The 18033-nt window shown below is 40.8% G+C and overlaps 1 protein-coding gene across 1 annotated transcript; it reads left to right on the forward strand.

The window, feature by feature from the left end:
* The first annotated feature begins 5636 nt into the window (after nt 1–5636).
* LOC118407984 lies at nt 5637–8779 on the forward strand. The gene is made up of 4 exons (XM_035808589.1): nt 5637–5742; nt 6463–6578; nt 7367–7474; nt 8135–8779. Exons 2-4 carry the CDS (start codon nt 6489–6491, stop codon nt 8294–8296), a joined length of 360 nt encoding a protein of 119 aa, XP_035664482.1. The 5' UTR covers nt 5637–5742; nt 6463–6488; the 3' UTR covers nt 8297–8779.
* Nucleotides 8780–18033: the final 9254 nt, after the last annotated feature.

Consider the following 18033-nt stretch of genomic DNA (forward strand, 5'->3'; position numbering starts at 1 on the left):
ATCGTTTTTCTGAGTGTGAATGGGGTCTAAATCAGCAGCACAGAACAGGTCAAGTTTTACTTTATATCTGATGACCCATCAGGTCTGGGAGGTTACAGTGGCCATAAATAGCCAACAGGACAAGGGTTAATACATTCACAACGCTGCTATTTCCAATAACCTCATCTGGGCTTGAAACGCAAATCTAATGCGCCGCACGTCAGTGTGACTGCAATGAAAGACCAAGGAGGTTAAAGAACCTCCTTGGAAAGACCATGAAAAGTTGGCGACAAAACACAAAGATGCCGCAATATTAAAACGATCACCAATTCAACATACCGTAGTCTTGTAAGATACGCGCTTAGAATACGTGTGTTACAACTATGTCTATGTCTGACACCTTTAATTACCGTAGTTCAGTGTACTAATTACGACAGTCCACTGAACTGCAAACGTGATGGAAAAGGTGAGAAAATGTGTAAATTTCCCACTCTTACTAAGTCCATATGGCCCACCAGTTGTTCAGTTGTTGGCATTGCCCGCCATTGTCTAACCAGGGAGATCACTCTTCTTCATTCAAATCATTCAAATTGACGTTTCTGTCACCTTCATCATAGGAATTAAGACTGGTTCTGTTACGTACTGCAGGTAGGTGTCGCTGCTAACAGATGCGGTGCCAAACATATTGTATTTACACACATACATATCAACAGGTACATACTTTATTCAGATAAATTACCTGAGGTGTTTACAATGCAGTTCAAAGCGTAAGATATTTACATACATGTATATATGTTATACACTGCAGGTTGGTGTCGCTGCTAACAGATGAAGTCCCAAACATGCACTAGTAGTGAAATTTATTTACACATATACATAGATATGGTTCCTGTGGCGTTTATATTGTAGTCTAAAACCCAAGGTATTTACATGTATATGATGTATACTTTGGATGGGCAGTTCATACGGTGTTTACAATTCGCATATGTTAGAAGCGACACCTACCTGCAGTGCGCAACATAAACAGTCGAAATTGTCATGAAGAAAGTGACAGACAACCACCCTAACCTGAGTCTTGAACAAAGTGCTTGGTTGCGCACAAAGAACTTTATGACTTACCATCTGATAATACCATTCACAAGGTTGTCGTCAAAACCTTTTTTTAAACTCTTCGACAGAATAGCACATGATTTTCTCAGCATAAAAACTGTCGATTTTGGTTTATTGGTTACACACGTAGCACCCCTTTATTAAATAAAGTCGAAATGTTTTTAGCTTTGATGTTCAATTGTTGTGGGTATCGGAAAGTGCAACTTGTCATTGCTTTCTTGCATGATATCCCAAACCTTTTAATATATTTCTTTTCCAGGTCACTCAAAACGCCAGAGAGTACAAGTTGGTCGCACTTGTCAGCAAGCGCTGCTGGGAAAAAGTGCTGTGCATATTTCGACTCTGCAAAGACAACGCCAGCCTGGTTACCAAACCCCAGCCCGATCTCAAGTATCTATCGTGCAGGGGTCTGACCGGATGGGATAGGAACTCTTCTCAATTTTGCCCCTTATAGTGGGCAAAAAACTCCACCAATAGAACAGCACAGGATCAGCAGGAGGTAATTACACCCCTGCCATGATTGGTTTAAGACCCCAACTGTACTTTTTGAATCCATAACAGTGACCACTAAGTCCCTGATTCGCTACTGTGATAGCCTGCTGACCAACTGTGGTGTGTTGTAGCTGGCTACCTGTGGTGTGAGTGGTCATCAATCTTAGGTTCTCCTCCCTCTGAGCAAGGGCCTTCGAGAACCTTTCTACATCCATCCTGCCAGACCCCAACACGAAAGATATATTTTGAGGTTGGGGTATGGTATCCAGGCTAAGACAACGCCATCGCCACGAAGAAACGCCAGGCGACCCTTCTCATGTTTAGGCCACCGAGAGGACAACTGGAGAGCGAGACGTACACATTTCTGTCGAAGTATGCCGACACCCCCTCTGGCGCAGGGAGGAATGTAAAGGCAGTGATAGCTGAAGCTGAAAAAGAACTGATATGTTACACTCATATCCAGTTATAGCCTCAGATAAAACTTACTTCCGAGTCGTATTGTTTTTGGTCTGTGTATTTCTTATACATGTATGTCCGTGGTTATTTGAATATACTGTCAGAAAAGTGGAAGGTAGTGAGTGGGAAGATGGTTTCTCCCCAAAAGTCAGACTTATAGAAGTGACAGGAAGTAGAGTTCAGAGGTGGTAGACCTAGTCGTTAAGCATACATGACAGTCCAGGTCATGGGGTCAATGGAAGGGACTACTTCTTTATGGGGAGGTACTGTTTTTTTTCGCTGTTATGCATTTCCATATGTTATTCACGTTCACCGTAAAGTGAGAAGAAGGGATCATCGGTTATATTGATAAAAAATAACTTGCATAATGAAAGAACTATACAATGAAACAAGTGGTGAAGACAAGATGCAGTGTTGCATAACATTAAGACAAGCGTAACAGCAAAGTATCAATACACTGCTTTATTCTAAAGCTCTATTTCTCATCTTTTAAAGGGGAGTGACAAGTGTTCATCATGGTCTCACTATAGAGAGGTGAGGGGATTGCTGACAGCATTCCAACGATTACTCCTGAGGTGGGTGGATGTGGATCCTGTTGTCGGATACTTTTGCGCACTAATAAATAAACTTATCTCACTGCACTTGGGGCACTGGTGCGACACTGCGGGGTTCGAAAATTACTAAACGAATTTCAAAGAACGAATTTTCTTACGGGTTGTGTACTTTGCTGTCTTCTAAGTCATACTTTTACGTATTACACAATATCTAGATTATACGAAATCGACGAAAATAACACCACAGTGTCGCAGTGAACGAACCCGCAGTGTCGCACCGGTGCCCCAAGTGCAGTAAGATACCACCCTTTGGCTAAATATATCACAACTCGGCACAACACACTGGTCAACTCGGCCTATCACTGTTACGGTAACTCTTACCCTCGACTGAGCCGAATCGTCCTGATCCGAATGTAATCTATTATCTAGTTATGTTTGTTTATTGAAAAAAAAAATAACGTTTGGCCGTTTACCGGTAAGGCTAACGTCACATTTTCAAACCGGGGCTCGACCGGGCTGTTGTGGAAACGAAAATAGAAATGTATACGTAAATATATACACAAATAATGCGAAAGACTGATACGTCTTGTGTAGTTTGGTGTCTTTTACATCATACCTTGCGTTTCCGAGAGCTGCCCGGCCGGGCCCCGGTTTGGAAATGTGACGTAGGTCTAAGGCGGTTTACCGGGTATGCAACGCAAACAAACAAACAAGCAAACAAACAGTGTCGTACCCATTCCATGACACAGGTAGTAGCCGAGCAACGGGAACGAGTCAGAAACCTGGAAGCTCAGATTTCCCAGATGAAGATGTTTGCGCTGGATGTTGCCCGGACTGTGAACAGCAACAGTAGCTCCGAGACACAGATCAACAACCTCAAGGTTTGTAACTTTGGTTTCAGATCATTCATATCGAAATAGATATGGATCGTTTAGCATGAAAAGCTGTAAAATCATAGCCTCTATATGCTGTTAAGAGATAAATTATTTGAAATTCATATATAAATATATCTTAGGTATTCTATGAACCAAAGCGCAACATTAATTACCAAACTAAATGTATATTTGACAAGAACAGTAATATTTTTACTTGACGTAAATTGATACACGACGTCATTGGCAGTTATGATTTGATTACCGTCCAACAATAATCTCGAGCGTGAAAAATGATTCTTGATGATTCGATGTTCATTAATAACAAGAGAAAGGGTGTATATTTCGTACAAAGGCGCACAATGTATATGTTAATCAAATAACAGTATTACTACAATTGTTGTTGAATATTATCAGAAAATGGTGCACTTTGGTATCAGACAAACTTTAAGTAAGCAGATATAAAAGTATATGTAGTTTAAGACTGCAATTGAAATAACCTTGGGAAAGTTTTATGAGCACGCAATTACAATAAAAATCATTGTAGATGACCACCAAATCCGTTGACCGAAATTTCATGTAAATGGCTAATGTATAAAAGTTTACATATATTTTCAGGGCCTTCTAGAGATTGACTCTTTTCTGGATCCAGACACTGGTGGTTTTGCTGAAGGGATTTCCTTGTCAAAGATTGAAGGTAAATAGTTATCAATTAGGCGTTTAAAGGTCTGCACCATTCCCATCATGCTTAGCACATCATGGGTCTGCATGGGGGTATTGAGTTACTGGATAATGAAATAAATAAGTCCCCCTTTAAGTAGGTATTTCACTAAGTTAGACAATACTGTAAATGCAGAAACTTTCGCGGTGGTTTAATGTTCGCGGTTTTCACGGTGGCCGCTTCATCGCGAACTTAAAACCACCGCACATTTCTCCAGGGCAGTAAGAGACTGTAGTGCATGGTGCTACCCCGAACTTAAAACCACCACCATAGCAAAGGTCCATTTCCCCCTACCGCGAAATTAAATCCCTGCGAACTTAAATGCATTTACAGTACATTCCTTATTGGCTAACCGAGATGTACAGTAAATTCGTTTACTTTTGTTCTTTCAATTCGCAGTAGACCGAGGAAATTAGTCATTAAATTTGCGGTGGTCTTTGCGGTGGTCATTTTATGGTTTAATCGAATCTGCGATATAGTACTCATCAAAGAGACACAATTGTTCTCGAATTTCGCAGAGAACTGAAAAGAAAACCACCGCGAAAGTTACAAGATGTACAGTATGATGACATTCAGCCATTTTGTCTGGTGTTAGTCAGGTACAAGCCTGAGGGTAGGTTGGTGCAGGTCACTACTGTTAGTGCACAGATAATTACACATAAACGGTTCGCTATTGTTATTGGTTATAAATAGGGCTGGGGATGGCGGAGCTGTCAATCATTCCACTAACCATGTTGTCACGTGTGACGTGTTAAGTGAATTTGCATACGCAGGGGTCACTGTCCTTTGGGACGTTTTTTCGAGCTTTTCTGATGTAAAAAGCGTTGAAACAGAAATAACTGATTTCTCCATACACCTAGATATTTGTTTTGAAATATGAGAAACAAAATGTTCTATAACGTTATAGTTTTTATACCATTCTGAGTTTGAATCTGTATCTGTTGTGTACTAGACAGTTTTCCGTTCACTCGACTGGTTTGGCGTTACTTATTAGCAAGATTTATCACATAGAGTACTATCATGACTTTTGAATTCGTCACCTTCAAACGGACAAAAAGGTCAAGGAAAAAAGTTCTACATTTGAAATGTCCGAGTTTCTAAATTTCTCAATCATTTCATTGCGTCATTTTCGTCAATACGTAACACTACATTCATGTGCAAAGGAACTGAATGAAATTGAATCAACATTTTCCAGATATGTATACCACATGTAAATACGTTAGGGACCGCGTCTGTAAGCAGCGCCGCCTATGCTGCAGTACGGTCAGAATTGCCCCGAGGAAGGTGACAGGCAGTCACTAAAACTTCGATTGAATAAAATGCTTGGTGGTGTGCAAAATGTTGTTATTCGGTAACAAAAGTTATAATTTTGCGAGTTTATGTTTAATCACGTGGAATCGAATCAGGCGGTGCGTGATAACTGTTCAAAGCGTGCCACACCTACATACCTTTACCACACCTAAAAAGGTCACGCAGACAATCTAAAAGTCTCTATCTCACTTGACGAGTCGCACACTTGAGAGCGAGACACAGCAGTGAACGAGTTGATCATATTTTGGTAGGTATTCGATACAACAGTTTTATGTTGTCCAACGTTTTCGACGACTCGCTAGATTCTACTAGCATGACACATAGTTTGTAGTGTAGAAAATGATTGGCATGTGTGTCAGTGCGTGTGGCCACGACAGCCTAGGATCACTGGTGAATTTTTTTTTGTGTATAATGGCGCTGGCATGGGGGAGGGGCCGTCTGCCCTACTAAACTAGAATTCAAAAACAAAACGTGAAACTACGGTATACGATCACCGTTTTCTTGTATGGGTTATTTAACTCTACCAGACTATATACGCTGGACAAATGGAGAATATTTTGCCGGGGAAGTTTTGGCCACCCTGGGTTTTCATTCTTCCAGGGGGAAGTCTGTGTCCCGTGTCTAGCATTGACTCTCCTGGCCAATTGTTTACCATATTTTGCTAAATTTTGCTCTCCGTACCCCCCTTAGAATGGCCGGTGGAGGCTTTTTTTTAAACTAAGGATCGATTGTGAATAAAATGAACTTTTCATTCGAAACGTTCGAGAAAAGGTTTGCATTGTTGTTGGTGCCACGTAAGAAATGTAACAAATTCAATTTCTTCAAGGTTTGAATTTCAATGCAGCTACAAAAGTAATACATGTATGTAGCAAATTCAAGCAAAAAAAAGAAAAGGTTTCCTTGACTTTGTAGAATGTAGGAGTCCAATCCAATAACAAAAACATATTGTTTTTTATGTATGTTACAGGAAGAGTTGAAGACAGAAAATACGACATGCAGAGTACCGGTCAGCAAACTATGGGTGGCTATGGAGATACAGTGTCCTTCAGCGAAGCTACTAGAGCCCATGCCGCTTGTCAAGTGGTGAGACTTCCTTACGTTTTGTCTTAAGACTCGGTCAAATACGTCGTACGATTGCCATGATGTCTCAAGTTGAGTGTATTATTTGGACATCTGTATATATCTGTCATGCAAAAAAGCCACCTTGTTACAAGAAAAGATCTGAAAACTTTTGTCAATTGTTCTAGGACGAATGAGACCTCGCCGTATGTATCTGACGTTCCAAAAATATTCGACATGGATAATTACACAATATGAGAGCAATTCCTACAAAAACTTTCCCATCATTTGCTAGAAGGAAAATACAGTACCTCTCACAAGTCAATATTAAAACGACCGCCACCTATGTTGTGCGGCTTGTGCCCCAACCCGTGCCCGCCCCGTTCCGTGCCCATTCAGGCACGGAATGGGGCACAGCCCGACTGCCCCGGTCTGTGCCCAGAAGCGCTGTCAATCACTATGACTGACGGGATAGTGATAACTAATTATTCACGCCCATGTTTCCAAATAAGGCTTGATCTTGCCCTGAGGCACGGTCCTGGACAGTCACCGTGTGTCCCAAACCGTGCTTTTGCCCCAGGCACAGTTCTGGTTTATGCTGCAGACTGCCACCCCTATGTTAAGTTGGTTCAGTCCGACAACCGACTCCTACAAGTTCAGCCATGTTGGAAATAAACTCCTCAAGTTTGTTGCCTCCAAGACGTTCCCTTTAGCGGTCTTATAATAAACTGGCGGACAGAGAGAACACACCTTTGCACTAATCTTTATAAAGTGGAATTTACAAGCTGATATGTTTTTATCTTACGTTTCAGTTCCGTGGTCAGGCTGAAGAACGTGCCAACAATGGCAAGCCCTTTCCCCAATACACCCCTCTCACCTACCAGGCACAGGTGGTTGCTGGGATGAACTACAAGATTCGGGTACCGTTCCTTTTACGTTTACATTTTGGATTTTGTTTCTAGAAAAATATATTGTACCGACACATCTCCAATATTCCTCTATATAAGTATATTTTCTCTTTTTGTATGTCTATGAATCATGAGTTTAGTTTATGGGTCTATTAGATTTAGGCCATGAAAACCAACACCGGCTTATACAGTAGAAGCCATTTAATTGCACGGCCTATTTGCCAGTGAATTTCATGAGATTAACCGGTTGGCACAATAATGCAAAGTTATCTAGCTGGACCGCACCAGTTTGGGATTTTAGGATTTCGTGCAGTTAACAGAAGTGTGCGTTAATCCGATGTGCAATTAACTGGCTTCTACTGTATAAAAGAGTTACAAAAAATTAAAGGTTATATGTGGTAGTTGGCAGAAACAGTACATCCCCATGAATTAGTAGCCTCTTCCACTGACCCCTTGACCTGGAATGTCTGTCATATTTGATAAAATACTAGTTAGTTTGCAACTTTTAATTATTTCCTGCCACTTCCCCTTCGCAGTGACATCATCTTAATGTTGACGTTCATGGGGCCTTCACCTTTGACATATTACCCAGAATTCCTCAAATGCGTAGTGAGCTCTGCGAAAAACCTTATGGATAGTTGTACTTATTGATATGTTTTTGAACAACACTAGGTTGATGTTTCTGGACCACCGCCGGAGTGGCCGAAAGAAGCCGGTATCCATGGTATCGGGCCGGTGATGACGAAGAGCGTCCTTGAGATGACGGTGTACTGGGGACTGGGGACAGCAACTCCTGAGCTGAAGGATGCCAAGATGCTGCTCGAGCCTTTATAGAATGCCGATCTTCAATCATCGTAGCACATATTGAGCAAATTGCCATCGGCCGCAAAGCTTCTGATATAATGCCAATCCTATTCTCGATACTTTTGGTAATGTTTACTTTCAGTAAAATGCAAATATTCATACAGCACTTGACCGCTAGAAGTAAGGTGTATACATTGAGCATTGGAAGCCAACTTGTTGCAGATATCACTATTGCATAAGAGGTTTATAAAGTTAAAATTGACACCAAGCACAATGTATTAGCATTCCATGTTGTATCCTTTTGCATGTTAAAATGGTTCTATGTTGAATATCCATTAGAGAGATGTGGATATATTTCAAAGATCAAAGCTAGGGCTGCTCATATGCTGCAAAACACATGGCTAAGATTTTCTACCAGGACCATGTCAATGATGTTTACTACGTTTTACAATAATCCAATGTCTTCCTTGATTTTATAAATGCGATGCTTTAATAAAGATGGGAGAAAATGTATTTAGCTCTCATGTCCTTTCTTATAGAAAATCATAAGTTAAAATGTTAGATCACACATTAATTTCATATGTCACATATATGAAGTCCATGCCATTTAGTATCGAGGTAAGATACCCTTCTCTCTTTTCCATGTAAAATTTACTTTATAATGGCCTTTAATGTATTGTAATGTTTACTTGAATATATGTATCCGTAACAAAATAAAAACGACCATACTGTAAATAGTGCAATATAAAAGATTCAGCTGTGACATCATATATGACGAAAGTTGCCAAATGATATCTGGAAAACTGAAATCAATGTCATAAAATGCCAATTCCAGATTTCCAAAGTAAAGAAGATTAAAAAAAAAACATGGAAGAAAAATGTTTTTCTTCTTACACATCTAAGATTATATAATCTATATAATCAAATCAATGTATTTCTGTTACATTGCGTCATTTTGGCATTTCGTCACAGTAACACTATGCCACAAATACACGCGAAAGGAAAAATGTTTATCAACGTCACATCGAAGCGACAGGCGGACACAGCATGAATTTTGGAAGCCCAGTCACGTATACAAACCTTTACTACATCTTAAAGGTCACACAGACAGTGAGACATCTAAAATTCTCTACCTCACCTGAAAAGTCTCGCACTTTTCAAAAAGAGAAAACTTCATCACATATTTCATATTGGTTTGCTTCCATTGCACTCACAGATGACCGGAACGGAAACAACTTTGTACTGTGGTTGGTAATTTAAGGTTACACCAGGCTAAAGGTGCCCTCTCACTGCACTTACGTCACGCTTGAGTCACTGGGAGGTTCGAATTTCAGAGATGAAGAACGAATTTTCTTACTTTTTGTGTATTTTGTCGTCTAAGTCATACTTTTACGTATTACTCAATATCTAAATTATATAAAATCGGAGAAAATAACAGTGACGCAGTGAACGAACCCCGCAGTGACGCAAGCTTGACGCAAGTGCAGTGAGAGGGTACTTTCAGTCAGATTTTCCTCGTAGACTAACCGAGATATGATCAGAACGCAGCAATGACACTTGGTCTTTGTTTTCTCGTGTTTGTCATCTAAAAGCCTGAGGGAGGGTTAGCGCAGGTCACTAATTTTATGCACAGATAATTACACAAAGACGAGGTATCAATTGCCATTGGCTACAAATATGGCTGGGGATGGCGGAACTGTCAGTCATCCCACTAACCATGTTGGCGCTTCTGACGTGTTTGGTGACTTTCTGTACGCAGGGGTCACTACTGTTTATATATAGGATGTCGTGCCAACTCCTCTGCTCTCAAAGACGTCAAAGTGATAACTGATTTATCCTGAAACTTCTGTTTATGTTCTGAATTCTGTACAAAATGTATATTAGACCGAGTCTGAATCTATCTATATATATATATATATATATATATATGTTGTGTCGCACACAGTGTTTCTTTCATCCGATTTGTTGGCGTTACCTCACAAGATTTATTACTATGACACTGAGCACTGTGGCTGTTGCATACGGCGACTTCAAACGAACAGAACGTCAAGGAATAAAGCCCGATGTTTGAGATGTCTGAGACATTCAAAGTGTCTCAATGATTCCATTGTTTTATTTTTGTCAATACGTAACACTACCTCCAAGTGCAACGGAACTTGAATTGTAACCACTATGAATGTATATATGTAAATACTTTACATTTGGGACCGCATCTGTAAGCAACCAATCAATCAGAATTGCCCTGAGGAAGTTGACAGACGGTTACCAAAACGTTAGTTAAACAAAACCCTTGGTTCTGTACAAAAAAATCTTGTCATTCAGTAAACATGAATTCTTCTTTTGCAATATATTGCTTATTTGTATCCAATTAAACTGGGCGGTGTGTCATGAACTCTCGAGTTGTAACCACGCCTACAAACCTTTACTACACCTTAAGGTCTCGCAGACAATTATCTTTATCTTGCTTGGCAAGTCGAGCACTTGAGAGCAAGCCACGGAGGTGAACGTGTCGACTTTATTTTGGTAGGTACCCTGTAGAGCATATGTGTCTGTGACACAGTGGCCAAGGCAGTCTCGGCTCGAGTATAAATGGTGCTGTGGGAGGGGCCGTCTGAAACAGCAAACTAGACCTAGAAACGTTGACCGTCTCACGATCAAAGCCATCGACAAATTAGCCATCGGGAACACCAATTTAATAGTTGGAATATAGCTTTAACATACTAACTACGCTGGCTTTAGATTGGGGAAAATATTTGCCTGGGAAGTTTGGCTACCAGAGGGTTTCATTAGCAGGCGGGAGAAATGTCATTGCCCGCGGATTGACTCTCGTGGTTTTACCCTATTTTTGTCGAATTCTACTGTCCGTACCCCCATAGGAATACCCTGGGAGGCAGACAGGACCTGGTAGCTAGCGAGTTTTGTTCGGGGAGCCAAGGCAGTCAGCCCGCCAATCTCACATTAGCGCTCCGGGGAGTTTAAGCCCGAAGATGTTATCGCTACCCCTTTGAAAAGGGCAGGTGGACCTCATCGACTCCCCGGGGCGCTAATAGGAGATCGGCGGGTCTGACTGTCTTGGGCCTCCGAATAAACTGCCCTAGCTGCCCGATCCCGGCTGGCCCCCAGGGTACCATAGGAAGGCCTCGTGGAGGCTAGTTGGAATAACAGTTTTTAAACTAAGGATCTGCATGTTTTAGATAAACTGAAAGTGGATTTTTCATTTCTAAAAGTTAAAGTAGATATGGGTTGAGATTGTTATTGGCGTAACAAATTTAGGCAAAAAATGTCCTCAGTTTTCCTTGTAGAATACAGAGTCCAAGATATAAATAAAAGATACTGATGCTTATGTGTACGTTACAGGAAGAATTGGAGACAGAAAGGACGAGATGAGTCGTTCTAAAAGTTCAGGTAGATATGGGTTTCAAGCAAAGAATTGTCTCAGTGTTCCTTGTGGAATACAGAGTCTGAGATATGAATTAAAGATACACTTTCTTACGTGTACGTTTCAGGAAGACTTGGAGACAAAAAGGACGAGATGAGTACCAGTCAGCAAATTCTGGGTGGCTATGGGAATAGTGTTTACTTCAGCGAAGCTGAGAGAGTATATTCCGCCTGCCTTGTGGTGAGATTCCTTACGTTTTGTGTTAGGTCCCCTTCGCATACGCCGTACGATTGCCGTGCGACCTCAAGATGAAGGCATCCTTTGGACAGTCGTGCATGTGCCGTTCAACCGTCTTGTTACACAAAAGGCTATCTTAGATAATCACCCCTGGCTGTTTCTGTCACGCTGAACCAAGTTTTAACCTCCTTGTTGGGATCGAGCGCCACAAGTCGCTTTCTGCTTTCCTTTGCCGCCACTGGTTCTCCCCTTGTATTCTAGTTCCGCTGGTTCCTGTCTGTCCCCCCAAGCTTCCCGTTACTCGAAAAAAGGGACTCTAAATCTGTGTCAGAGGTTTCTTGGACGAAAAACGGATACATAATGCGGAGTTTTTGTCCAAAAGTTTCGTTTAAAAGATGGCAAGCGAAGAATATAATTGTGGATCGTTCCACTTACAGTGGGGGCGCAAAACTTTCTGTTTTTAGTTGTTCCGTTTCGGTTCGACTTGAATTGAAATAGGAACTGTATTTTCCCTCCAGAAAGTTGATGAAACAATCAATGTTTGTACAAATTGTTATCAAATAAAAATGTATCTCTGTCAGATACATGTATTTTTTTCCAAACGATGCTCATACTGTCGTGGTTTTATTAGAGTTCCCCTTTTCTCCATGTCTGATGTCAAATATTGACAAGCATATTTTGTCACGTTTCAGTTCCGTGGTGAGGCTGAAGACAGAGTCATGCAGAGCAAACCCTTTTCCAACTTCAAGCCCATCTCCTACAGGGCCCAGGTGGTTGCAGGGATGAACTACAAGATCGTGGTACTGCTACGTTTGAATTTTGATATCTTACATTTCTTTATTGGAAAAAAACATTGCTCTTTGCGAATGAATTCCTTCATAGCAATTTTATTTACCGACAATAAGTTACGTGGTAATGATAGTATGAATCTGTGTAACAGGAACTCTCAGGGTTCTAGGCAGCCTCCCATGCTTAGTTTGTCGCTAGAGCTGTGTATCTAAATTCCCGTACCTGTACCCTACCTATAAAATTGTTTAGATACAGGTCCAGACCCTAATACCAGGTGTACCTAAACAACAGACTGTTCTCAGTATTGTAACACGTTGCGGATTATGCACAGATAAACAGGATTGTAACCTAGGCATCAGATTAGTGGTAGGGCTGCTAAATGCGTGATTTATTTAGGCTTGTGAGGACAGCGACAGCACCCAAACTCTTATCCTCCTACGCAGGGACATCCAACGGCGAAACCACCCGTCTGGATGTACCCTGCCATCTCAACCGTCACCCTTAGTTCCTGACCGCCCTGCTTATAAATATTCATGAGCTTACCCTTACATATGCGAGATCCCTTTCGAAAACGGAAAGGCTTGATCTCCGATTGGCTGACAGCTGGTTAGTGGCTACGCCCACAGGAACTAAGAGTGACGGTTGAGAAAGCAGGGTACATCCAGACAGGCAGTTTCGCCGTTGGATGTCCCTGCGTAGGAGGATGCCAACTGTGCGGCATTGTTTTTCATACTGCAGGTTGATATCAGGCCGGATTGGCATGGCGGTAGTATCGGACCGGTGTTGCCTATGCTTGTGATGACGGTCAGCTGGGGGCTTCCACCAGCCACTCCCGTGCTGAAGGATGCCAAGTTGACTTTTGATTATAATTAGTTTGTAGATAGTCAACACGTGACTTATCCTTCTCCTACGCAGAGACATTCAACGGCGCCAGAAAAACGCCTCTTGTCTGTACTCTGCTATCTCAACAGTCACCATCAGTTCCTGACCGCCCTGCTCATAAATATTAACGAGCTTACCCTTATATATGCGAGATCCCTTTTGAAAACTGAAAGGCCTATTCTCTGATTGGCTGATAGCTGGTCTGTGGCGACGCACACTGGAACTGATGGTGACGGTTGAGATAGACAAGAGGCGGTTTGCTGGCGCCGGTAGATGTCTCTGCGTAAATGAATGATGACTCATTTGCCTGACATGAAAGCGGCAGTTTAGAAATATCATTAAGCACTTTGCTATGAAACTCTAAGCTTCTGTTTGAAACATTTGTTATCATTATGCTTGAGTTAAATTGAAAAGAGATGTCCGGCAACAGCACAACAGTAGAACAATAGATTGTGACCCGTGAGGGTATCCCTGATGTTCACATTCAAGGTTCAAGGTTCAATCTAAACAGCACTCGGTCTCGAGTAGCATGGTGTATCTAGAACAGTTGGGGTCAACTTGCTGCAGACATTTCTATTGAAGAAGAGTTTAATCAAATAATGCCATTTAGAATTATCGTTAAGTATTTGTATCCTGCATCAGTACCAACCTTAGAGTAGATGTAATGTCAATCAGTCTATAAAATATCACTTACAAATACAGGCCAGAGATCAATCAGCTTGGATTCCACAAAATGGCGCCTATGAGTTATTTTCTTGGTCATACAAAACACGTTTGTTCAGTAATACGTTTTGCAATCTATCCAATGTCTTTCTCTGCCGTCATAAATTCTTATGTGATAGGCACATATGATAAGCTTTATGGTTTTGTTTGCAACTTTGCCGCAATGGTTTCATAAACACTGAGAAATGTCGAGCTTTTGTCTGTTTTTTTTTCCTTTAAGTTACTACATGTATATAAAAAAATCGTGTCCATTGTATATGTGACAAACATAGGTCCTATCAGCATTGTCTTTCTCTAATAATCATGCAATTTTCTAATATTTAGTTTATATGATTTCATGATCGCCTCTTTCAATGTGATGCACTATTGATTCAAAAAAAGTTTTAACATGATTATTCAGAGAGGTAACCTGTACTCATTTCATTGAACATATCGGTTAAAAGCACATTTCTATATCTAAGGATATTCACCTCAGAACCTTAGATACTGTAAATGCAAAAATGTTCGCGGTGGATTAATGTTTGCGGTTTTCGCGGCGGCCGCTTCACCGCGAATTTAAAACCACCGCAAACATTTTTCCATAACAGTAAAAGACTACAGTGCATGGTGCAACCGCGAAATTAAAACCACCGCCAAAAGTCCATTTTCCCGCTACCGCGAAATTAAATCCCCGCGAACTTAAATGCATTTACAGTACCAAAACTGAAATTTCCACTGACGTTCTATAGAAAGCCACTAGGATCCGGAGGCACGCATTCTAATGTGTCTATTTATTTTTCGTGTCCTGCCTACATATCAAATTTCATAACAATCCAATATTAGCATCTTGAATTATTCATTGAATTTCCTTCTGGTGAAAAAATTATATAGATGGTATGTTTAAATGTAAGTTCATCTATGACGGTACTCAACATTATGTTACAATTTTAAACTGTATCTCCGTACTAAAAAATATAGCGCTTACCAACAAGATTTCGATCAGTCCTCCGATCCTTATCAAGTTGAAATGACCCGGAACGGAAGTGTGACGTCAGCAAAGGGTCAAATTTGCATAATTTGTATTTCATTCTGTACATTTTTGTCTAAGTTACATACAGATTTACAATCATGAAAATCCGTTAATCTTTTCTTGAGTTATCCTCTTGAAAAATTTTCTACAAAAATGCCCTTGCTATTCCAAAATTAGCCTCTAGGGGACCAAAACGTATGTCACTTCGTTCGGAGCACAAGAGTTTTCTAATACCCTAAAATCATGACCATAGCTTGTTCAAACACTAAGATATCGGACCCTGAAATTCCGATGGAGTACAAAGAAAAGCCGCTAGGTGGCCCAAACTCTAATCATTATTATTTTTGCCACACCCTACAAACGGACTAATTATGAAATCAATGATCCAGCCGTTCGTGAGTTATCTTGTTGACACACAGACAAGCGCTAGTAAAATATAACCTCCATGACATTCATGGAGGTAATTAGAGTCCAGAAATGTTCGTACATGGCGACAGTTCAAAACGTACGGAATTAAATAAAGAACAGTTGGAAATAGTTGGATGTTTTTTGGATGTTATGAAGCGATGTATTGGACGGAGCAATACTGTAGACTGGCCAATCATAAATATAAACACAGTAAAGACACTTGGTCTTTGTTTTCTGGTGTTAGCCAGGTACAAGCCTTAGGATAGGTTGTCGCAGGTCACCAATCTTAGTGCACAGATAATTACACATAAACGGTTCGCTATTGTGGTTGGTTATAAATATGACTGGGAATGGCGGAGCTGTCAATTACTCCACTAACCATGTAAGCACTTTTGACATGTTTGGTGACTTTCTGTGCCCAGGGGTCACTACCGTTTATGATGCCGCGTCAAGTTTCTATGCTCTCAAAGTCGACAAAAGGTATATGATAACTGATTTATACTTATTAATAAGCAAAATGCGCTGTATGCCGAACTGAGTCTGAATCTATATCTGTTGTGTCGCACACGGTATTTCTTTCGCTCGATTGCTTGGGCGTTACCTGACGTGATTTGTCACGTAGAGCACTATGACTTTTGCATACGGCAAAAAATAATAAACAAAGACTTAAACAGAGTATGTGTCATCAAAAGAGCGCAGAATCTTTGAACATGGCTTGCTTTACACTGTGCCATTTTGTCAAAACGTAACAGTACCATTATGCCACAAAGAGACATGAAATTACGCCACAAAAAAACAACATTTTATCAACGTCACATCGACCCAGGCAGACGCATCATGAACTTTTTTGAAGCAAAGTCACGTTAGACAAACCTTTACCACACCCTAAAGGTCAGACAGACAATGAGTAATCTAAAATTCTCTATCACTTGACAAGTCTCGCAAGACGTGAACTCTTGATTTGACAGAATTTCAGTAAGTTTAACTGTTTGTGTTTTAGAATTTTCCTGCAAGCTTGGTTTTGATATCACATGTTTAATATTGACTTGAAGCCGTCTTTTAGCCAGTGAAACACTGCCAATAACTTTCGTCCTAGTCCGTTTATTGTCATATAATACAGGGGCACCGAAGTTCATACCCCCAGAGAGCCGAGCGCATTTTCGTTTTCGAAAAATCTACGGTATCCTAAAATTAAGCAATTGACGTGTCCCGTAAAACAGGATGGCATTATGAATGTGTTCTTAATGTTAACAGACAGCCGAAGATTCATCCTGTGGACCTGCATCATGGCCGGGCTCGCAGCACTTCGGAGTACCTTCATGACACGGCTCTCCGCCAGTTTCGTGTGGTGGGCGGGGGCGTCCCTGGTACGTATACCGTACGGGGGGAAGGGACTGAACATGGGCGACGGGATGGCTCGTCATATGTCATCCAAGGGTTCTGGAGTTTAGTCAATAGAAGCTTTGCCATTTATTTCTATTGATAACAAACATATAAAAAGATAGAAAATTTTCTATCGAGTTCTTTTTGTGCTTCTTAGGTTATGCTGTTCACAAATCTGGAAACACAAACAGATGTACCGAAAATGATAGTACTTCCATTTTTATAGTGATAATAACGAATGAAAATTTTCACGACCTCATACCTCGCTAAGTGATGTTAACCTTTATGTGATTATGTGTTACTATTCTCAATCATGTAAGACTAGCTTTACTGAGGCTAAAACATATCACAATAAACAATTTTTAAGACGCACAAAGAATTGCACTGGGCTGGGCAAACCTAAACAGCTTCTCTGCCAAACTAGAATAAATGCCTTCTCTATGTGTTATCGAGGATCTAGGAATAATCAGCCACTTGGAACACTTTTTTCATCTTTGGCTTGAATTTTTTTCCAAGATGGATCTAGTATTTTCAAAAAGTTCACTTATCAGTCTAAATTGTCGGCGCCACATAAGGAATATACAAAAGACAGTCATGCATGTATTGACTTTTTTCTGATGTGACATCGATTCCACGGTTTGAAGTAAAGCTATTACTTCTTCCATGTACGTTACAGACGCACTGTGTGACCTGACTGCTGGAGTATCCTTCTTGGGTGCTGAGAAAGCTTTTGCAGCTTCTCTTGTGGTAAGACGCCCTTGTAATACGGTTTCTCTTACGGTCAGGTCACATCCGCCATACGATCTCCGTACGATCGCAAGCTGATGAAAACATTCTTGAGATAGTCGTTTACATGCAGTAGATCATACCCCTGTCTTTAGTTAAGGAAATACTATGTGACAGAAGTAATTATCGACATGGATTAAACTATAATTGATGAAGGTTAGACATCCAGGT

Source organism: Branchiostoma floridae, unplaced genomic scaffold (assembly GCF_000003815.2).
Source record: "Branchiostoma floridae strain S238N-H82 unplaced genomic scaffold, Bfl_VNyyK Sc7u5tJ_1514, whole genome shotgun sequence".
Classification (NCBI taxonomy): Eukaryota; Metazoa; Chordata; class Leptocardii; order Amphioxiformes; family Branchiostomatidae; genus Branchiostoma; species Branchiostoma floridae.

What these genes read in the sequence shown, in the direction of transcription:
- LOC118407984 (XM_035808589.1), top strand. Translation starts at nt 6,489, where the DNA reads ATGCAGAGTACCGGTCAGCAAACTATGGGTGGCTATGGAGATACAGTG. An exon ending in CCCATGCCGCTTGTCAAGTG is followed by an intron (nt 6,579 to 7,366) that starts GTGAGACTTCCT and finishes CTTACGTTTCAG; the next exon opens with TTCCGTGGTCAGGCTGAAGA. An exon ending in GGATGAACTACAAGATTCGG is followed by an intron (nt 7,475 to 8,134) that starts GTACCGTTCCTT and finishes GAACAACACTAG; the next exon opens with GTTGATGTTTCTGGACCACC.